Source organism: Spermophilus citellus, assembly GCF_964194105.1.
Source record: "Spermophilus citellus genome assembly, chromosome: 9".
Lineage (NCBI taxonomy): Eukaryota > Metazoa > Chordata > Mammalia > Rodentia > Sciuridae > Spermophilus > Spermophilus citellus.
The window spans coordinates 101,772,298-101,794,992 of record NC_138191.1 but is presented as its reverse complement, the minus strand read 5'-3'; the positions used below and the strand labels follow the sequence as shown (position 1 = coordinate 101,794,992).

At 44.2% G+C, this 22,695-nt stretch overlaps 2 protein-coding genes across 18 annotated transcripts in view; one reads left to right on the top strand and one right to left on the bottom strand.

Annotated features, from left to right (window-relative positions):
- Window positions 1-22,695, bottom strand: part of AGBL4 (AGBL carboxypeptidase 4) — a gene marked incomplete at both ends in the record, with an annotated part of 1,419,693 nt that overhangs the window by 89,067 nt on the left and 1,307,931 nt on the right. For both annotated transcript variants that reach the window (XM_081307152.1, XM_081307151.1), the window contains one exon: window positions 14,622-14,733. In XM_081307152.1, the coding sequence (XP_081163278.1) occupies window positions 14,622-14,733 (112 nt within the window). The remainder of the gene's footprint in view (window positions 1-14,621; window positions 14,734-22,695) is intronic.
- The window catches only part of LOC308656269 (uncharacterized protein), a 191,277-nt gene that overhangs the window by 61,242 nt on the left and 107,340 nt on the right, over window positions 1-22,695 (top strand). The window lies entirely within an intron of this gene.

The following is a 22,695-nucleotide window of genomic DNA, read 5'->3' as shown; positions in this document are numbered from 1 at the left end:
CAAAGTAGCCAAGTCAGGAGAAGTTTGTTGTGTGCACATCCTCAGGCTATGATGACATTCTGTGGCTAAAGAGGAAACATCCAGAGGTCAAAATCTCTTGACTGCATTAGCATGAGCCAGCCCCACATAAGACCCTGATAATGCATGAAGCTCATTCTAGACTTTTCAAATTAAAGTGTTCCTTATGATGGTGGGGGCAGGGGAGCAGGGTGTTCCAAGTAATAGAAAAAACCTGGCATATCTATTTATAATGTCATTTTAACATAGATGATGGGGGTAAGCTGGGTATGGTGGCATATGCCAGGAAGCTGTTGCAGGAGGATCAAGTTTAAGCCCAGCCTGGGCCACTTAGTGAGACCCTATCTCAAAATAAAAACAAAGTGGGCTGGGAATGTAGCTCAATGGTAAAGCACCCTGGGTTCAATCCCTAGCACTGGGGGAGAAGGGAGATAAAGGGGGTGATTTTGAATTTTTGCTCTTAAAGTGTATCAGCATATTAAAAAAAAGAGCTAAATAGACAGGACTCCTCCTTTCTAGGTACAAGTTTTTGTTTGTTTGTTCGTTTTTTGTTTTTTAAACATAAAACAGGAGACTCCTGAGAAGAGGGCTCAGCTTGCAGACACTGGGATAATGGCCTTGAAGTCAGGCAGATCTGGCCTCCATTTCAAATTCTGCTACCACTGGTTGTATGACCTTGAAGAGTCCAGATGCTTTTCATTTTCACATTCATTCACTATGCTCTGTGCAACACAATGCAGAGGTGACAGAGTTATAGACCTCAGGGAGTTCCCAGCTGAGTAGAGAAAACAAGCACATAAAGAGATCAGGGTGCTGGGGGATGAGAAATGTGTTCACCAGGAGAGATGACGGCTGGGAAGGGGCATTCGCTTTGGACCTTAGTTTCCTTACTGGAGAAATGTGGGTAAGGATGTCCATTTTGTAAGGCGGATGCAGGGACTAGATGAGACAATACCTGGCACTTCACAGAGGCTCAGTAAATATCAGTGCCTTCCCCCTTCCCCCTGCAGGCTCCTTTCCTTAGCTCCATCCACACCAGCAGGTCCAGTCTCATAGCAGAGATGTTTGTTAAAGAACTGCTTTAACGGTGGGAGGATTTTTCAAGGTCACAGCCTACAGAAAAACTCTAGCAGGAAGAAACTGTTCTCTTGTAGTCAGAAGACTGACTCAGTTAACTCTCCTCACTGCTGAGTCTGCCCAGGTGGTGCCAGGAGTTTAAAGACAAGCTTTGGCCTTGAGGTGCCCTCTAGGTACAGCCACGAGAGCAGCTGGCTCTGTAAAGTGGCCTTAGTTGCCAATTAGCACACAAATTCCACCTTCCTGGTCCTTGTTCTTCTAGCAAAGCCTCTTCAAAGCCTCTTCAAGCAAGGTCTAGCCTCAAGTCACACCTGGTGTCTGGAATCACCCCTGGGGGATCTGGAGGGCACCTGTCAGGACATTTACCTTAGAACCACCCTTGGAGTTGTCAGCCTTGAGGGAGTCTAGTGGATTGTCCCAACACACAGGAACATACATACCCCAAATACTAGGAAGATAGAAACCTGCTCGCCCCCTGATGGTTAAACTGTAAGATTCACCCAGAGTAAATTGGGACCCATGAATACAGGAAGCTCTGAGAAGGGCTCCTAGAACTAGATAATTGTAATCCAATTAGAGATATTAGTGCAGTGGAAATCTTTATCAAAGGTGGGGATTGGGAATGTCAGAGATGCCAAAGTAAGACCGAGACTTGCCCCCAGCCTGGAATCTTTTAAGGCCTGCCTGAACTTTATATAGTTATTTTTTAAATGCTACAGTTTAGATATAGTGATAGTATATTATTATTCTGAACATTGCAAAATTAACACTGAAGAATTAGTATTGTACATTACTAGATTTGCATTTACTAAGGAATAAAACATACTAACAAATATTGAGTGCTTACAATTTACAAGACTTACAGACTGTGACACTATATAAGTGCTTAGTGCTTTCTTCCTTTCTTCTTTCCTTCTTTCTTTCCATCCTTTATTTATTTTTATGGTACTGGGGATTGAACCCAGGGGTGCTTTACTACTGAGCTATATTCCTAGCCCTTTTATTTTTTTTTATTTTGAGATAGGGTCTTGTTTAGTTTCTGAGGCTGGTCTCAAACTTGCAATCCTCCTGCCTTAGCCTCCAGAGTCGCTGGAATTGCAGGTGTGTACCCAGGACATGACAAATGCTTTTTATGCAGTGCATTTTTAAAATTCTCACCATAACTTCCCTAGGAAGATGCTTCTACACCACTTTACAGATGAGACCACCGAGATTCTGAGAGGTGAGGTGCCAGGTGGAGTCAGAACCAGAGGCTGGAGACAACTTTTGACTCCAGCGTCCTTGCTCGCCCTTAATTCTTAGGAGATTCAAGAGTCAGCCTCCAGGGCTCCTGGCTGTCAGGGTAGTTCTCCAAGGCCAAAGACTTAGCAGACTAACAAGGGACCAAATAGGAAGGGAAAACAAAATTTGAGGTGTGCTCTAGGGAAGGGATGGAACAATTCCCTATTAGCTTCTAGAGGGTGAGCAACTGAAGATTTCCTAGAGTGATGGCTGCCTTGGTACAGGTGGCACTCAGAGGCGGGAGTTTTGAACAGAGAGGGGTGATATTTCTCTCTCAGCTTTTCGTGTCTGTGACCAAAAGTTCTGACGAGAACTCTCTTAGAGGAGGAAAAGTTCATTTGAAGGGTCCCGGTTTCAGAGGTCTCAGTCGATAGAGGGAAAGCTCCATTGATCTGCCCCTGAGGTAAAGCAGTGCATCATGGCAGAAGGATGTGGCAGGGAGAAGCATTTCAGGAGAGGGCACCAGGAAGCAGAGAGAGACACTACTCACAAGAGACAGAACATAAACCTCAAAGGCACATCACCAGCGATTGGGTTAAGGCCCTCATAACCCAATCGTTCCACCTCTGAACGTTCTTATATTGTTTCACACATGAGCTTTGGAGGAACACCTCATGTCTAAAGCATGACAGGTATGGATGGCCAGATGGATGGATATTGATACCAGTTCTCTTCTGTAATGTGGGTCGGGCTGGCTTCTTGAGGCTCTTCTTCTAAGGGACTGATCTTGAACCAAGCAACTGAGTTTGTTTCTGTTTCATCAAATAAGGGCCCTCCTCCTAACTGGGTGGCCGGGTCCCCTCCTCCTTCCATAATTGTTTTCTAGTTATAAAGTTAGGAGATACTTATGGGAGATTGTTGGGGAATATAAAAAGGAGAGAGGAAAAACCACACCTTAGTCTTTAGAGATGCCACTGCTCACATCTAGTGTGCCTTCATTCTTTCTGTGTGTGTTTTAAACCTGGTTGTTAGATTTGTCTTCACACGTAATACATACGCAGCTTTGTCTTTTGCTTCTTTTCACTTAAAATTACAGCACACGCATTTTCCCAATATTATAATCTCCTCGTAAACCTCCATTATATGACTGTATCATGATTCACTTAATCAGTTTCCCACTGTTAAGCATTTAGATTTTTCTCAGTTTTTCTACTATTTACAAATAATGATTCTGTGGACTGCTTTCTTTTTTGCATAAATCCTTATTCATACTTTAGTTTATTTCTTTAGTTTGGGTCAATAGACCTGCAATTGCTGGCTCAAGCTACCAATTCGACAATATATTCTAAACCCGAGAAACTCAGTAGCAGGTTTTTCTCTCTTTTGAATTCTTTCTGCTCCCTGTAGGGTAATGCTCCTTGATTTTCAAGGTCAAGTCCAAGCTTCTGGAGTAGGCCACAGGCTCTTTAATAACTGCTTGTCACCCAGCCATGCTTCCTCCTGCTACCTCTAGTCCAGCAAACCACTCTCCTTGTAGCTCCCTGAGTATATTCACCTGCCTAACACCTGTGTCTTCCAACACACTGCTCCCCCTGCCTATAATGCTTCCTGCAGTCTTTCTCCAAATAGCTCCTACTCTTCATTTAAAATTCATCTCATAAGCCTTTGCATAAATCCTTATTCACACCAGGTTATTTTCTTTAGTCTCAGTCCCCCCAGGCAGATTTGCCTGACCTTAAGTCCAGTTCAGCCTTGCCGGACCCTGCTTTTCCCACTGGGCACTCAAAGTCATTATCCATCATAACACCACCATGGGCTGCAATCCCTGAAGCCCCAGGCCAGGGGTTTGCAAACTTTGTGTGCCCAAGAAACATTTTATTCAAATGCATTCCTTGCACGGAATAATAGTTAACGTTTTTTGGAGAACATATGTGTGTAGCACGGAGGCTTAATCAAGTGGCGTGCATCACTTCATTTAATCCTCATGACTGCTGCTTGTAAACCATGAGGCTGAAGCTTAGGACAGCTTAGGGACCTGCCCAAGATAGCTAAGCTATTGAGCATTAAATTGAAATTCACACCTGGGTCGGAGCCTGAACTCTTAGCCACAAAATTATACTGCCCTTTTATGATGAAAAGGAGTCACCTGTCAGGGGTTTCCATGGACCCCTTGCGATTTTTCTGAAAACAGTTTGGAAACCATTGCTTTCATTAAATCATCAGCTTCTTGAGGGGACAGGACTGTCTCCGACTCCTCTCTGTGTTACAGTATTTCTGAGCCTGGAATCAGGAAATGTTGGTGGGGTGGGCAGCTGAGTGGAGCTTTTCTTTTGAAGATGATAGGGAAGTTACTCTTTCATCGGTGCACTTGAGCTGCCTTGAGGTAAAGCAGGCCATGAAGCCTGCAATGACTCGTGGAGAGGGAGGGCATCAAGGCCCATTGGCCAGAAGTTCAGGCTGTGCTCATGCTGGTAAGACTCTTCACAGCCAGACACCTGGGACCAGTGTGGGGCTTGGGAGGATACTTCAGGAGGATAGGGGCCATTTCCTGATAAAGGTTAAACAGTTCAGTTCTTGCTGGAAGCAGTGATTAGTCTGGTCCTTTCATCAGAATTCAGCTCTCTCCACCACGGTAAATAATGGACTAATTAGGCATCTGGCTTACTTGATTTCCCATGGCTAAGGCCAATTTCTGAAATGCAATATGCTATTTGATGTACCAGCATGAATTCATCCTGGGCTCCACAGCCTCCCAACAGCAAAGACCAAAAATAACTCCCGAAAAAGTTCCACGCATGTTGAACACAAAACACTCTAAAATATAACCTCTACCCTGTTACAGGCCTGCTTGGCTGGGTTCCCAACGGGGGATCTGCTCAGACCAGGGGCATGGCAGGGGAGGAGGATGCAGGAGAGGTAAAAAGTGGAGGGCTAGGTTAACTAGAAGAATCGACCTGGAGGGAAACTGGAGTAGCTGGGTAACTGACAAGAGGGTATTCTAGAGGTGTCAGGCTGTTCACAGAGACCCCTTTAAGGCCACTGTGGCCTCAACAAATAATTGGGTGACCATGGGGTAGGGAAAATGGTAAATGGAATAGATACTGGTAGCAGAGAAGGAGTGAAAAGAAACTTAGAATCTGTGAGTTTGTCATGGCTATCCTACGTGGCTCGATTCTAGTGCTCCAGAATTTCCAAATTCGTGAGCTTGAGAAAAGAGATTCCTAGACGTGGGAGCCCTTTGTGACAGCAGATCAGCAGGAGCGAAAAAGGAAGGAAACCAGAAGAATGGATGGAGATGCAATGAGAATTGTGGAAACTACAGTGAAGACTGCAGTGGATTTCTCTGGGATGTCTCAGGGCTATCCTGCTAGGAAATGATGGGACAGACGAGGGAGCTGTCAATATCTCCCAGGACTTCACGGGTGTCTACTAAGTGTTGGTCTCTGCCAAGTGAGGAAAAAACAAAATGGGGAAGACACAACTTCTATCTTTGGGAAACTTACAGACCGAAGGAGCAGACAGACGTACTGTTGCTAAAACACAAAATAATGACCACTAACCAAGGGGTATGGCTAGCTCTGTGGGGAGCAGGCAGGAACTGAAACAACTACCCTTCTAGAGATAGTATTATTATTATTATTATTAGTAGTAGTAGTAGTAGTAGTAGTACTGGGCATCAAACCCAAGGCCTCATACATGCTAGGCAAACTCTACCACTGAGCTACATCCCCAGCTTGAGAGACTGCATTTTAATTAATGAACCTCTGAAGAGTTACTTACTGAGATACCTGGCCCTGCCCAGGGAACCAGGGAGGCAAAGCAAGGAGGCAAGTTAAAGGGTCTGCAATGTAGCTGAGATAAGGAGCCCTGGCCAGAGGACATGACCCTACAGTACCAATCCATGAACTACTCACTATCGATTTTGTGAAATAATTTAGTAAATGAAAGAAGCAGAAGTTATAGAAGAACAAAGAAATGAGGATTCACTGTGGGACAAATAGAAAGATCTTGGAGAAGACAAGCCTGGAAGTAGGTTCAAAAGAATACAGAGAATTTTGAGAGTCTCTGGCTTAGAACACTTTTCCTCCTCTATAAACTTTGAATTCTCACCCAATCTCAGGACCTTGTTCAGGTGCTAATTGCTGTTCAGGTGAGTGGCTTCTTCCTGCCTGCCTGCGTTTGCCCTCTCTCCCAACAGCTGTTAAAGGCTTGCACTCTGTGGTGGGTATTGGGAATACAGAAATGACTAAGGCAACAGATGAGTCCTCAAGGGAATCACAGTCTATGGCGGAGTCTGGGAGCTGGCCTGTGGGGCCAGTGAGGTAAGTGCTTAGCCAAAAGCATAAGATAACAATGGCTCCATTTCTCATATACCTACTATTAAGATTAGTTATTTGCATAGTATAATCCTTACAGAAATTACAGGAGATGGGTATTTCCATTGCCCAAAAAACAGATAAGAGAACTGGGACAGAGAGTCTCAGAGAGAACCTTCTGGAAACTTTGCTGATCTCCAAGAAATTAGAGCCATATATATATCGAGTCAGTCAATAAGAGGTACCCAGAGCCTTTCAGTATGAAAAGATGTGAGAGAAATTGAAGGGAACCACCAACTTGACAGGAATATTATTCGAAGCTCGAAAGCCATCTCTCCTCCCTGCTTTCTGCCAGAGAGTCAAAGTTATAATTTAAAGAGTTAGAAAAACCATGTTTTTTTTTATCACAATGGGAGAAGTTATCCTTTAGAAAAATGATACTTTCTCTTAAAATTCCTTAAAGTTTCATAAACCACCTCAAACTGTTGTAGGAAAAACCATAAAAGTTTCATGAACCCAGAGCACCCTATGTTTTCAGAGCTTCCTGCACATTATTACAATCATTTCAAGTCTTTATTCCCATATCGAACCTTTCCCTCTGTGCTGTTTACTGATTTCCTGGGCCGCACTTTAGAAGTGGAGACATATTTGAGTAGACTGCAGTGTGCGAACCATGGTTGTGGTGCAGATGCACCCGTCTACACTGCAGGAAATCCCCAGCAGCTGGCTACTCTCTGGACATTTCAACAAGACATTCTCATTCACCCTAACCAGGGTGAGCCCTCTTCTCCTTTAGGAAAAGCCTCACACTCACACACAACCATCTGATTTGGCTCTACATGAGGTGGGCAGGTCAGGGGCTGTCTTCCCTTTTAGCAGATGGGCGCACTGAGGCTTGGGAGACTGACATCTGTGGGGCATCTGCCTTTGCCACCTCCTTCATAGACCTCTGGTCAGGCTGCCCCTTCCTGGCATCAGCCAGGAGTTCTGTGCCTTGGGGGAATCCTGCCCATCAGCAGACCGTACATTACTGTCAAAGACAACTCCAAAACGATACAGACTTTGGAGTCAGAAGGGCCCTTTAGAGACCACCCTTCAACCCCTAGGGTGTGCACTTGGGGGAAATTAAAGGCTCAGAGCAGGGAAAATATTTGCTTAAAAGCTCCAACCAAATAAGTGGTTCCAGCCACCCTTGGGGAGGAGTTGGTGTCCCCCGTCCTTCTTGCTGCCACACAAAAAAGCCCATAGTTACAGCTGCTTCCCACAGGGATCCTTGGGGATAATGAAGTCATAGATATGGATCTGGAACAAAGGTTTGGGGACTGATGGTCCAGTTTTCAGAGTTCCTGAGGCTCTAATGAGACAGTCCAGCACTGCAATCAGGCATATGGTTTTCAAAGGGGTGGCATTGCCTCTTCCCAGGAGGTAATCAACATGCTGCCATAGAAGACAAGAATTATCCACCCCAATGCCATGGCTGCAGCCTCCAGTTCTCCTAGTCTACCTCTCCGTGTAATGGGGGCTCCCACAATCTTTACCCCCACCCTCTCCTTCCACAGCAAGGCTCTCCTCCCAGCCATGCACTGAAAAGCCAGGCAGGTATGAACACGCAGGTGCCCCTGACATCTAGAGGAGCTGCCATCTCAGGGCCTTCTAGTCTGATGACCCAGTGAAACCCCTGCTCCCCACAAGACACGGACCTCATGGACCATTTCCCTCCATTTAATAGACTGGTGGAACTATGTCTGTGTTTGTATACATATCCTTTGTGTAATTATATATAATTGTATATTGTCTATGTGTGTGTGTTTTTTTAAATTTACCATGTTTAAATTTTTATGTATATGTATTTTCTATTTTATGTATGAAAATGTATGAGTTTTCTGCTTGTTATTTTATTTGTGTGTGTGTGTGTGTGTGTGTGTGTGTGTGTGTTGTGGGCTGGTGCACATGAGTTCCAGCTTTGTGTGTGTGTTTGACCATGTCACTGACTGCTCTGTTTGTCAAGTAAATGTGTTATAATTTATTTATTTGACGGAAAGAGAGCAGCTTATCTTGAAGACTACAGGAGGCAAGGCGGGGGGTGTGTGGGGGGGACACAACAACAACAGAAAAACCACCCAGTCCTGTGTTGCTCTATTTTAAAAGCTACTCCATGTTGTTATGGCAGCTAATTTTCCTTAAATGATTTAAGGAAACAGATCTGTCTAAAAGAGCTGCAGCCAAGTTGTTATAGCAACACAGGCAGAGGCTGAGGAGGGCCTTGCTCCTGCAGGAAAAGGGAAAAATCACTCTGGTGTGTAGAAACCTCTCAAAAAAAACCAGCAGCCCTGGGGCTCTGAGTGTCTTGGGGGCAAAGGAAAAGTCCTGGGGAACCCATTCCCCTCCCCAGTGAGCCCCTGGCCTTCTCAGCAACAGGCCTTGTCCTCTGGGGCAGAAAGACCAGGAGTGGTCCTTCACCTGGACTACTCAGGAGTTCCCTCTCTGATCGCTCTTCTCCACCCCCACCCGTCTTGCCTCCTGTGAGGCACACACAGCCTTAGTGATTTTCTGAAGCATATCTTCTTTATTTACCTGCCCTCTCACCGTTCAACACAACATTCTCTATAGTGCCATCCTCTGTGTGAAGTCCCAGGGACCCAGAAATGAATAAAGCCTGTCCTTGGACAGTGGGTTAGGACATCAACCTTTGTTCCACAAGTAACAGGGAGTCACTGAAAGGGTTTAAAGCAGGAGAGGGAAACCCAGTTGGGTTTAAATTTGAAAATGACTCCAGAGTTTCCAGACTGAGGAACGGACTGGCTGGAAAGAGTATTCATTAATCTCTCTCTTGCTTCAATGTCTTTGAGGGCTCTTTACTGACCACTCTGATTCTCAAGACTGGGAGAGAGTATGTGCTGGAATATTCCAGACAAGTGGTGTTTCTTTCCATTTCCTTGATTATTATTATTATTATTATTATTTTACAGTCAGGCTGTTTAATTCAATTAAAACCAATTTAAAAGAAGGGCTGGAACTTTGATTTTAAATCTTTGTGCAAACCCATCCATGAGCGTCCTCAGCCTGCCCATTACAGCTCTCTATTATAAATCCTGCAAACCAACCTCAGCGGCTGAGGTCACTCACCTCCATTCTGTGGCTCGGCTTTACCTGGAATGCCAGCTCCGCTTTCCCTGTAACCTCCCTCCTCTCTAAACCATCTGATGGAGTATTATATTCTGAAAGACCCAGTTGAAATGCAATTTCTTCATTAAGGCTTCAGTGGTTACCTCCCCACCATCAGCTCTAATTGGATGAATCTCTCCCAGCCTCATGTTTCCAAAGTAAGTTGTGGTATGGACTTCCCCATGGGATTGGCATCCCTCCTGGCCTAGAGCCCTGCCCATTAATCTCTGTAGCACCAAAGGCTATCCAGGATTCTTCCTGTGGTAACCCCAAAGAATATGCACTGTGCTTTAAAGCAAAGGCTGATCTTCAAATTTAGCTTCACCTCTAGGCAAACCTCACAGGTACATATGGGCTAGAAGAGCTGCACCTGGATGGTCCTAGAAAGCCCATCCACAAATTAACTTCACTTTTTAAGATCACAACTGAATGTAAGGACCCTGGGTGTGGCCTTGCCTGAGAGTGACTAGCTGTGTGGCCGATTGTGTCACACTCTGTGGTGTGTGTGCTGGGATAAAATGAAACTCCCCTGGGTAGTGGGTGAGCTCTCTCTGAAAGAGGATATTCATTCTGGTTGTAGTTACCTAGGAGAGAGCAGAGCCTCAGACCTCAAATCAGAATGGACAGGAGAGGGCTGGCTGTACCACAGTGCTGGAACTGTTCCCTTAGGCTTTGTGACCAGCAAGGACATCAAGATGCCTAAGTTCAGCTCTCCAACAAGAAGTGGTTGGAAAGTTGGCAAGATCAGGGGGCTGGAAAGACAAGGGCCCTGGGACCTGGGAGAGCTTTTGGTGGCCATGGAGTAGGCATAAAGTCCAGGGGTGGAGCAAGTCAGCAAAGATGATCAGAAACCTGTGTCCTGCATCATGGGAACAGGAGAAGGTGATGTCATCCCAGGTTCTATCCCTAGGAGTTTTGAACAACCTTAGCAGGTGGCAAGTGAACCCAGGAGAGGGTAGTGTCATCAGACCCAAACCCTAATTAAAAGAGAACACAGTGATGGTGGCAGTGGAATCAGGGGACACTCAGGGCAGGTGAGGTAGGAGAGAGGTCTGGGCCCAAGTGGCCTCTTCTTCAGGAAAGTCTTTGAAAACCAAGTCAGAGGGTCCAGGTTTGCTTCATCATTTGCTCAACATTTTATGCTAAGTACCTGTTTAGAGTCAGATCCTCACCAGGCACAAGGGACACAGGGAAAAATTAACCAGACTCTGCCCCTGGTGGCGGGGAATCAATCACACTGGTAAACAAGAGCTGCACTGTCTAGAGGGAGCTATTGGGAAAGCGGAACATGAAACATTTTATATCTCAGCCCCAGAGTGGTCCGCAGGTTAAACACTTCTTTTTCAATGTCATCACTGAATATTCAGTGTCTCCAATTGGGGTGAAGGATTTAGGGGACATAGGGCTAAGAAAAGCAGCCTTGGAAGTGAAGGCATCACTAACTCAAGGACAGAAGGCATCTCATAGAAGGACTCCTTCCAGGAGATTTACATTACACAGTGGACATTTCACTCCTGCTCAACCTCAACCCAAGCCCATCCAGCCATGATGGATGCACCACCCAGCTCTATACATACACAAACTGTTCAGGAAAGGCACCATGTCTACTCCACAACCCAGGCCAAAACCATGACATCAGGAAAACTCCCTCTGCCATGGGCCATAGTTCCTAGGTCCCTCACGTCTCACTCCTTGACATCTCTACACTGTCCATCCTCCTCTTCAGCTGAATAGCAATAGACTCAAATGGTCTACCAGTCTCTAGCCAGGACCCCTCCAAGTCCATTCACCTCCAGGCATCAGAGGGCTTTTCTGAAAGGAAAACTGGATTCTGTCATTTTCCTGAATTCTTCAGTGGATCTCCATTCCTATGAAAATAAAGTCCCTTTGTCCTTCTGTCTGCCTCGAGGACTAGACACACAGAACAACTTTCAGACTTCACAGCACACCTCTCTCTCAAGGCAGATGGGCACAGTTTCCCCTGCATGGAAAGTTCTCGCTGCCCTGAGCATCCTTTGCGTATCGACTCAGGTGTTGCCTCCTGGGTTGGACTTGCAGAGCTGTGCCTCCTCCATGATGCACCTAGAGTAACTGTCTCTAAAGCCCCTCTCCACCAGGCTGTGCTAGGGCACCAGCACCCAGCACGAGGCCTGAAGGAGGAATGAGGACAGGCACTCGGGTCTTAAGGGTCCTACTGATTTTCTGCTTATTGACTCAGTGGGCAGAAGGCCACCAGGAGAGAAAAGGTGAGGTTGTGAGAATTTAGAAACAAAGCCAGGAGCCATCCTGGCAGTTCAGCTAGCTAGCTCAATGAGGAGGTGACGCATGCGCACTGAAGGTCAGTAGATACACATTTAATGTTTCCAGTGTAGATGCCTCAGGGCACTGCAGCACTTACAGCTGGGCACAGCCATGCCTGAAGTCAAAGGTGAACTTGTGTCAGTTCCGGATCATGTTTGTTAAGGATTTGGTATGTACCAGAGAACACATAGTTTATCCTTCAAATCAGGACTCTTAAGAGTGAAGGAGGGTGCGATTAAAAAAATACTCTGGGACAATAGGTGTTGACCAGAACTGCCCCAGGAAGACAGAGACTTATGACCAGCTGCTTATGTCACCCTTTGTGCTTTTTAAAAAATAATCCCTGATATGCTTTGTTAATCTATTATTATCACTATTCACTTCTTTAACGTCTATTTCCCCATTGTATTATAAAGGTTAGGGTTTCCTCACCATTAGAACTGCAGTATCTGGAATAGAGAAATGTGGTACATAAGTGTTAGTGGAAAGAATGGAGTAAAAGACTGGGTGGGGATCAGGCCTCAGGCGAGACCACAACCTGAATGGACACCTTGACTGCAGCCTCTGAGACCCTCAGCAGAGGACCCACATTCCAGAAAATGAACTATGAGATATGAGTGCAGGCTATTTTAAGCTTCCCTCTTACCCCCAAGTACTATTGGGGGCTGGGAGTTGGGACCCTGTTCCAGGTCACCTAGACTCCTGTATTAGTTGCCTGTATACTTTCTTGCGCTTGAGGCAAGAAGTCCTGAACTTTCAGGAAGTTTATAAAATTAGCCCAGCTTCCGTAGTTTACTTATTAGGATCCAACAAGCTCATAGTCAATGTATTCATGCCATAAATAATTTCCTAAAATCTCTGAAACTCATTTTTGTCTGGTCTGTTTTGCAACATGAACAAATGCCCATTTGTGAGCAAATGAGTAACTTTTAACTAATGACACTGAAGAAGGAAGTCAATACACTAAAGCTGTGGCCATACTAGCCCTGACACAGAAGGCAGGCCACAAAAGGACACAGGAAGGCCAAATTCACACCCACAATCAGGAAAACAGTTATTCAATAACCAGGATAACTATGTTGTGCCTCAGAGCTTAACTTTTTGGTTAATCCTGGTTCTAATATATGAGTTTATTTTTAAGTACACATTTTTGTCTGATCAATATATGTATTTTACATGCTATTACTGGCATCTTCATCAAGAGGAAATAGAATGGGTTGCATGGTGTACCTCTGAAGCACCTCAACTCTGAGAACTTTGCTGTTATAGCCATTGCCATCTGTCACCTGATAGAAGTTAAGAGGTCATCAAATCACAGTCATCATAGTTGGAAGTGACTCAGATGTAATTTCACCAGAGTGTCTTCCAAACAGTTGAGTCTCCTCTATGCCCCAATCTTTTTTTTTTTTTTTTTTGAGAGAGAGAGAGAATTTTTTTAATATTTATTTTTTAGTTTTTGGCGGACACAACATCTTTGTTGGTATGTGGTGCTGAGGATCGAACCCGGGCTGCACTCATGCCAGGTGAGCACACTACCGCTTGAGCCACATCCCCAGCCCAATGCCCCAGTCTTAACAGAGTGTTATTTGGCTCCAAGTTTAACAAAGTAAGGCAAAGCTCATAGTTCACACACCCATTCTATCCTCAGGAGAGATAAAAGTTCTGTTTCTCTACAAACACCACCTCTTCCTGTGTTCACCACCCGAAAAAAATGATCTGTCCCACCTTCTGTGACAGTTCTTCAGAACAGAATGATTGTGATGTTTCCCTTTTCTAAGCCAAGAAACCCTATTGTCTTCTATATCTGATGGAAAAGAACTTGCCCTGTGAGCAAACTTGGTGTGGGCACCATTGTCCTGATGCCTGGTTCCCCTTTGTTCTGGAATAGTAGGCTCTCTTCTCTGGGAACAGGTACCACCCCATGTCCCTAGTTCAACTGTGTGGGTCCCATGAAGCCATCCTGTCTTTACATATATTTGCCTCTTGGGCAGAGTGCTGTGCTTTGGAGGTGGACATGTCCTCCAAGCCAGGCCAATCACAGTCCTTTTGGAACTGGAACTGGAAAATGAAAGCAAGTCTCTGTAGTGCGTGGGAGTCAGAACCAGTGGAGGTGACACTTGACAGTCATTTTCCCTAGGTGTGGAGGAGGCCAGACTATAGTCTTCAGTTACATGACATAACCCTGGTAATCTTCTAATAAATTCTCTATTTTGCTTACACGAGTTCAAGTTGCATTTCTTTAGCTTGTAACCAAGGCACTCTGAGGAATATGGACATGCTCCAATGTTTTCCTTCATTCCATAAGACCACCATAACCAAATATAGTATTTGTGAAGGGTGAGGAAGAAGGAATTGGAAGAAGGTACTTGGGTCTGCCAAATTCAGAGAAGAGCCGACCTAGTCCTTCCTTGGTTTTGCATGTGTATTCAGAATTTGAAGCTCACAGTGGACCCTCCCAATACACCTCCCTTTCCCAGATCATGCCATGAGGCCAGCAGCTGCTGAGAGCATTCAGTTACTCACTGGGTCGTTGTACATCTGGATGATGAGCTGCTTCACTCCATGCAGGGTCGGGTGGGCCCATGGAGAAGGATCTAGCCAGTGTCGGTTCAGGTCAAACCCCATCAGAGAGCACCTAGACAATACCCAAAGTAAGGGTCAGTATGGCTGGGTCAGGCCAAGCTTCTCACAAGTCAAAATTGTTAGCATTGTTTCCCAGAGACAGTGCTAAGTACAGGTATGAATTATTACAGTGCTATCAACAACCTTTGGAGTTGTCACTATTATAACTCCCACTTCAAAAAAGAAGAAAACAGTCATACAAAGCTTCAAAAATATTTCTGTGGAGCAGTCTAACTTCAGTGTCCATCGACAAATGACCCACAGAAAAAAAAAGCACATTTTCTACACAGAGCAGTTAAAAGAAGTGCTCAGGCAAGACCACTGGTGTCCCCATTAGTGTCTCTATTATTCCTTGTCCTCTCATACCTATCGCTAATCCGCTGTCTCCACCTTCAAAATACACCACCGTCTTTTTTAGCACTTCCATTGATATCATCTTGAGCTTGGACCTCCTTCCATCCCACCTCTTCCTCCCATTTTTCACACAATAGCAAGGGTGATCCTCTTGAAACAGGTCAGATCCTGTCTCTCCTCTGCTCAAGTGGCCTCTGGTTAATGCAGTATAAAAGCCCAAGTCTTTATAGCAGGCTGCAATGCCCCATGTGGTCCACCAGCACAATCAGGCAAAATAACTAATGGGTCATTTACTGACATCACTTTGCCTGAGAACTAACTAGTAAATACTAGTACTTTATCAAATCTAATGTTACCCTGCAATGGAGGTGCTATTATTATTCCTATTTTCCCATGTGGAAACTAAAGCACAGAGAGGTTTTAAATAGCTTACTCAATAAAAGCCTGGCACAATGGCACAAGCCTGTAATCCCAGTACCTCTGGAGGCTGAGGCAGGAGGATCATGAGTTCAAAGCCAGCCTCAGCAACTTAGTGAGAGGCCTTAAGCAACTCAGTGAGATCCTGTCTCAAAATAAAGTACAAAAAGGAGTTGGGGATGTGGCTCAGTTGTTAATTGCCCCTGGGTTTAATCCCTGGTACCAAAAAAAAGGAGGGGGGAAGGCAGTGATGTCAGGGTTGATGTGTAAGCAATATGAGCTCATTTCTTGAGCCCACACCCTTTGCATAATAGCTTTCATTAAGTACGTACTTGCTACATGCCAGGTCCCAGATCAAGACCTTTCCAGGGATTCTGGCACACACAGCAGTTGTATATTCCTTTTGGAACTGGTGTTTAAACAGCTGTTGGAATTGGGATTAAAACTAGATCATCTAAACTCTCCATCCAGGACTCAATTTTGGATTCCATGAGCCTCAGGATCTCATCCAGGTTGTCTTCTCCCTTTGGTCTCTGGTTTCAAAGAAATGGTCAATCCTAAAGGGCATGATCTAAACCTCCTTGCTTGCTTCTCTCCTCGCCCTCCTCCTCCCACTGGAATGCAGCCCCAGCAGGTGCCAGGTCACAGGCTGTGCTCTAGGGGGCGTAGGCCTCCAAAGCCCTCAGAGTCTCAACATCTCCTGCAGGAAACAGATGCCCCACAAACAGCTCTTCTGGGAGGTGGCAAAGGAAACAGGGCCTTCACTCTTCCTCTGGTTCCCAATTTTACATAACAAAGCATAGAGCAGAAAGCTGAAGGCTCTCAGACTCCCAGAATTTTACACTCGGATTTAAGTCCCCAGTGAAGTGTGTGTGTTTATGTTCTTTCCCTTCCTTTACTCAACACCGGCAGCCAGTCACATGTATGGACTTGGAGCTAATGTGACTTTTGCCTAGGATACCAGCCTCTTCCTTCCCAATGCCTCTTTCCTCAAAACCCCTGGGGAACTGAGAGAACCATATTTCCTCATCACTGTGCTGCTGCTGCTGCTGTCTCAATGAAGACCGAATAATAATGTGGAATCATTCTTTGGCTCCACCTTGAGATTCTCACAGAGTCCTGCCTACCCTCTCTCCCTTCCTGGCCCACCCCTGGTGAGGGTGGAATAATGCCCCATGGCATGGGGGGTCTCCTGCTCTGCTGCTGTCTTACTATGTGGCTTCAGACAAGTCCTTTGTTCTCTTGAGGACTATGTTTCCCCAACTACAAATGGAGGAGAGTTGAAGCACAGCCCTGGTACGAGTCTCCTCCAGTGTGGACTGTACCTCCTGCTGTCGTACAGAGGAACTGGTAAAGCAATGTTCCCTGTATTCCAGGGTTTCTGTGAGATCAGTGATGCCTGCCCACTAATCTTGCTCTCTGCTCTAAACAGAGAGGTTGCAGATGCTCACCCTCCAGGCCAGGCAAGTTACTTCTGACCTTGAACTTGCACACGGGTCCTTTCTTATTTGCCACCACAACATAAGCATCTTCTTTGTTACTAAACCCTTTGTAACTACCACTGTAATAGTGTTGTAATGTCACGTTATCCCCATTGTATGAAGCCCCATAATTCATGCAGCCATTTCCACATGGTGTCACATTTATGTTTCAATGATGCACTATTTTCACAATGCACAGTTGAATACTCTGATCTCTAAAGTTGTTTTTTTTTTTTTCTACATTTTAGCATTTTTTTTCTTAGAGCAGTTTCCCAGAAGTAAAATTGCTTGGAAAGAGGACTGACGGACTATAAAATCACCCTTTAAAATGATAAATAGTCCTCAATATAGAAGGTTAAAAAAAAGATAGCATACCCTTCCTATCACTCAAAGAGAACACTGTTGGACTTTTGACAGGATTGCTACCACCTTTTCTTTCTGAGGTTAGAGCATTAAGTAGGGCAGTGACTCACACCTAATCAACATCTACTACACATTCTTATTATAAAAGCTCTATAATTTTTTGAATTTTTCATTTGTTCTCTTTAGTTTTACATGACAGAAAAGTATATTTTGACAAATTTATACAAACATGGAGTACATCTTATTCTAAATAGGATCCCAGTCTCGTGGCTGTATTAACATTTTAAAATCCTAGGGCATTACATGGGGAGAGAGAGCAAGCATACCTGTCTGGGTCTGTCTCTTCTTACATACAAAGTTTACATGATTTTTCCTGAGGTCACAGAGCTACTCTGAAGGAGAGTTAGAATTAAGCTCGGATCAACATGTTGTGAGCACCCAAGATCTCACCGATTGCCTATCTGATTCTGCTTTCCTCTGATGACACTAAATTGTCTTTCACAAAGGAAGCATTTAATTAGTCTCCCGATGTACAGACTAAAGATATGAAGTTCTTAAATATTCTTGTCTGCAATATTACTACTCCTGGGAGTGATCAAGGAAAAGCAATGACAGACACCCATGGATACTCTCATCTAAAATCTGCTCAGGGTCATGAATTCAGCTAGCACTCAGTGGATCAGGCTTCAAACCCAGATCTCTCCGGAATTAATGTCCACACTTTCCTATGGAACAACCAGACGAGGGTAGGCTCTCTGTCTTTGAGACTGTATAAGTAAATTTAGGAGGGTTTAGACATCAAAGAGGAGCTAAGAGTTAAATGCAGCAATTCGTAACAGTTTTATTGGAATACATCAAACTCCCTAGTGGTGTGGCTGGGATAGAGTGACTGATAAAAGATGTTCCCTGACCTCAAAAGTATACAGTCTAACAGGAGAAAGAAGATATGCTCACAGGCTTACATCCATTTATAATCCAGGGCAATGTTGTTAGGACTAAATGAATTAAAATGCATAACAAACTTAGCTTGGCACAGGTTCTGGTACATGATAATAGCTCAAAAATTTTTGCCTTGTTGTTTTATTTGTATTTAATTATTATTTTATGATAAGTCCTTTATGAGTGACATAGACTATGTTTGTTTTATATATTTGTTTTGCAGTCTATAGGCGGCTGGAGTGGACAGCAATGATAAGGTCTAATCTCTTATCTCCTCTTCCAGTCTGGGAATCAGGTAGATCTGAGTTCTAGTACACGCTGCTCCCACCTAGCACCTAACTATAGTAGATATTGCTCATATTCTTTAGGAATACCCAGCATCCAACCCTGTTATTAAATGGGAGATGGAGCGGGCAAGTTTTGTCCTCCAAATTACATGTTAAGAAGGCCATGACTGTGCCTTATTTCCCACCCGGAAGTCAGATGAGTCAATTCATCCCTTTGTGACCTGGCAACCAGGGCAGCAGCAGGGAACCAGGCTCAGGCAACAGCCACTCCAGCCCAGGATTTGGAACCAGGTGATGCAAAGTAGTGGGGACGGCTGAGCAGTAGGGCAGTACTGCTGTGGGACAGAGGCAGATTGTTGTGCATGCTATTGTTTAGATGTGTCCCCCAATGGTTCGAGTGTTGGAAACTTAACCCTCAAGTTTATACATTAATGGTATTTAGAGGAGGGGCCTTTGAGAGGTAAATAAGATTCGATGAGGTCCTGAGATTGGGGCCCCATGATGGCATTAGTGGTTTTTGTAAGAAGAGAGAGACCCAAACGGGTATGCTTGCTCTCTCTCCCCATGTAATGCCCTAGAAGCACAAAGACCCTCAGCAGATGACAAGCAGACTCCAGTGCCATGCTTTTGGACTTCTCAGAAGCGTGAGTCAAATAAACTTCTATTCTGTATAAATTAGCCAATCTCAGGTATGTTGTTATAGCAACAGAAAACAAAGACATTGCCCTTCAGAGCTACTGTTAATTGTTTGTTTATCGAACAGCTTCTGCTTGGTTCTGTGAACCCCTTCCTATCAATTTCTTTTCTGCTTAAGTGACTGAAGATAGTCTTTGTTACTTTAGCTGAATGCATCCTTAACCCCATGGCCTTATGGGTTAATTTATACAAAATTCCAGGGGGGCTCTATATTGTCCATTTCCCAAGGCTGGTCAACAAGCAGAGGGAACCATGGGTCTGAGTACTACATTCATAGACTTCTCCCAGCCCCCACTGAACATCTGCAATTGGGAAGGGAATATTGTCTTTGGTAACAGGACTGAATCGTAAACAACTAAATCGTTCAAGATGCTTAGTTATGTGCTTCTCCTCTGCCCTGTGCAATGTCTTGGCAGGTCAAGGTGTCCTAACTAGCTCTAGGACATCTTGGTGACACTCACTACCTCTCCAGGTAGCTTACCTCATTCTCAGACAGCTCCAATAAGAAATTCTTCCTCCTCTTTAGCTAAACTTTAGTCTCTCAGTGACTTCTCCCATCAGCTTCAGCCTTGCCTTATGGAGCATCACAGAACAACGAGACTATATTGTAGAGACCAGGGGCTTTGGGACTCATAATTAGGTTTAAGTTTTGGCTGTACTCCTTACCAGATATGTGACCTTTTTAAAATTTCTTTTTTAATACCCCTCTGGGCTTCTGTTTTATTATATGCATAATGAGGATAACAACCCTGACCTTCTGGATTGCGTACAGGAACTAATGTATGTAAATGGCCCAGCAGAATCCTCAGAACAGAGAAAACTCCAATAAACCATAACCAGTGACGATAGTGGCGGTGGTGATAATTGTGGTGCCTGTAAATTCTCTAAACTTAAATCTCTCCTCCTCCAGGAAGCAGAGGAGGATTTGCACTCCCTGCAAGTATGGGACAGGGGCTTTTCCTCCGCTCCTGTAGCAATCTCTGCTTCTCCATCAGAGTGGCAACTGTCCGAGATGTTGTCATCACTGAGTCTGGCCTTCCTAATGAGCCAGACATTTATTGTAGTCCTGTGCCTGATAAAGAGACTGGATCATGGTAGGTGTTGAAGAAATAGTTATGACTGATTTCCAGTTGGTCTGACATACTTCTCTGAACCATCCAGTCACACAGGTAGGCTCCGATTTTCAAGCAGGAGTGTCCAAGCCAGGGAAGGTGAGGCCACGTAGCCAATCCTCCACAGGGCCCAGACGAATCCTGGCCCTGTCCCCCATAGATTTTGCCCTTGGCCATGCTGCTTCCAAGAAACCACTTTAAATTTTTTTAAAAAGTGAGATTTAACACAGAAAGAAAAGTATTAGAGATCCAGAAAGATCAACTCCTTGATCCAGCCTGCTCATGAAAGCAGTGTGAGTGTGGTGATTCAAAGGCAACCTCAATCCTCCAAGGACCCGAGGACTCTTTGGAAGCTAAAGCATTTGTGAACTCTTCGGTGAGTACTGTCTGAACCAGGCACATCTTTGATTTTTAAAGAATTCTTCTAACGGTGACCAATCTATCAGTAGTTGCATATTTACTGAACAAAACATCTTAGTAGAAATCATGAGCTCTGGTGAGGAGTCAGGGTGCGTGACCCACCTCCACTGTCTATGTCATCTTGGGAATGTTTTCTGCCCTCCCTGGATTCTCTGCTCTTCTTTGTAAAGCAAAGCAGTTATGCTTCTTATGGAGGTGTCTTTCAGGATTTTTTATTATGTAATTCTAAAGCAATAACTGGGCTTTAGCCCCAGAGTTGGGGGTTTTGGGGGAAAGCATATCTTGCCAAAAAGGTTAAAATAAAAAGAAAACAAAGTAGTCCAGGAAAAGGGTTGATACACTTTTAAAAAGAAACATCCACTAGCCAAGGATTACTGATACCTTAATACTAGTTGTACACATTTCTTAAAATTTGAGATTTGTGTGGGATCCAGATGGGAGTCAAAACACCAGAGAGCATTCCAGGCAGAGGACGTGGCATGTGCAAAGTGAGGGAAGTAAGAATGTCTGGAAATGATACATATTTCTATACGTGTGTTCTGCTTGCATCCCTGACTGTAGGCTCTAGGAGGCCAAGGCTACTGCAGGCTCTTTGTCTTCAGTAGCTTCCACAGAACAAGAAACAGCTGCCTAGAGACAGGGAAATGGACAAGATGACCCCAGATAGCAGGCTTTCATGCTACTGATTGACAGTTTAGAGTCACTCAGTGTGACATCCTGGGTCTGTGTCTCCTTGGTGCTTTTCCATTATTTATTTTTAAGATGAATTTTCTGCTTAAGCTTAAAATAAAGACCTATCATCAGACAAGAATGGAGGCAAATATTTATGGCATTAATAGAAAAAAATTGATATTAGAATAATTCTAGAAAATTCAAATTTATGAAGTCCAAATTTACATATAGCTGCATAATAAATAATTTTGTCCTCTTGAATTGGAGGTACTTTCAAATATCTTTTTTTCCCTTCTAAATAGTGAATCCCATGAGGGCAAGAGAAGTCTAATTCTCTGGAATGAAGTTACCCTTGTTCCAACATTTTCTGCAGTTACCTCCAATATTATCCAGTTGCAGAGATGGTTCAATGTATCTATTGAATGAATGAATGAATGAGTGAGTGAGTGAGTGAGTGAGTACATAAATGTACAAATGCATGGGTGAATACTCTTCAACTGTTCAAATGGGCCTTTGGCAATTACTTGCAGACCTATAGTCATGCACAGTATAATAACATTTTAATCAATGACTACACATGTGACAGTGGGTCCGTGGATCATATCACTCAGTGAAAATGTGCCCCTCTTGGCTTTTTAAGTACAGTCTCTGATTCTTTCACAATGACAAAATCACCCGACAAAGGATTTCTCAGAAAGCATCCCCCTTGTTAAGCAAGGTAGGAACTATGTTTTAGAAAGTAGTTAAGCATCTGTTAAATATTAAGCATATTCAAAATAACCAGGTGAAGTAAGTATTATTTATCCTCATTTTATAGATGAACAAATAAAATCTAAGAAGGATTTGACCTTGATAAGGTCATTTAACTACTAGGATATAGAGCTGGGATTCAAACGCAGTTCTTGTTGATGCCAGGATGGTTCAGTCACTCTGAGCTCCCTCCATGCATCAGTGAGATTGTGGGATCTATGAAAGGGACACTGAGCTACTCATTCATCTGCTCTTCCAGTCCTGTTCGCTTCCTCCTTTGCCCAATGGCAGAGATACAGTGGTCCCAGAGAATGTTATTCAAATAGCAAATAAATAGTTCCATCCTGTGAAGGGCATCGTGTCTCATCCATGTTGTAGTAATGGCAGCCAGAATGAGGGCAATGATTTCAGTTCCCCTCCTTATGATTTCCTTTTTCATCTCTTCTAAAGGATAGAGGAAAAAGGCAGCTCAGCGGCTCCAGAT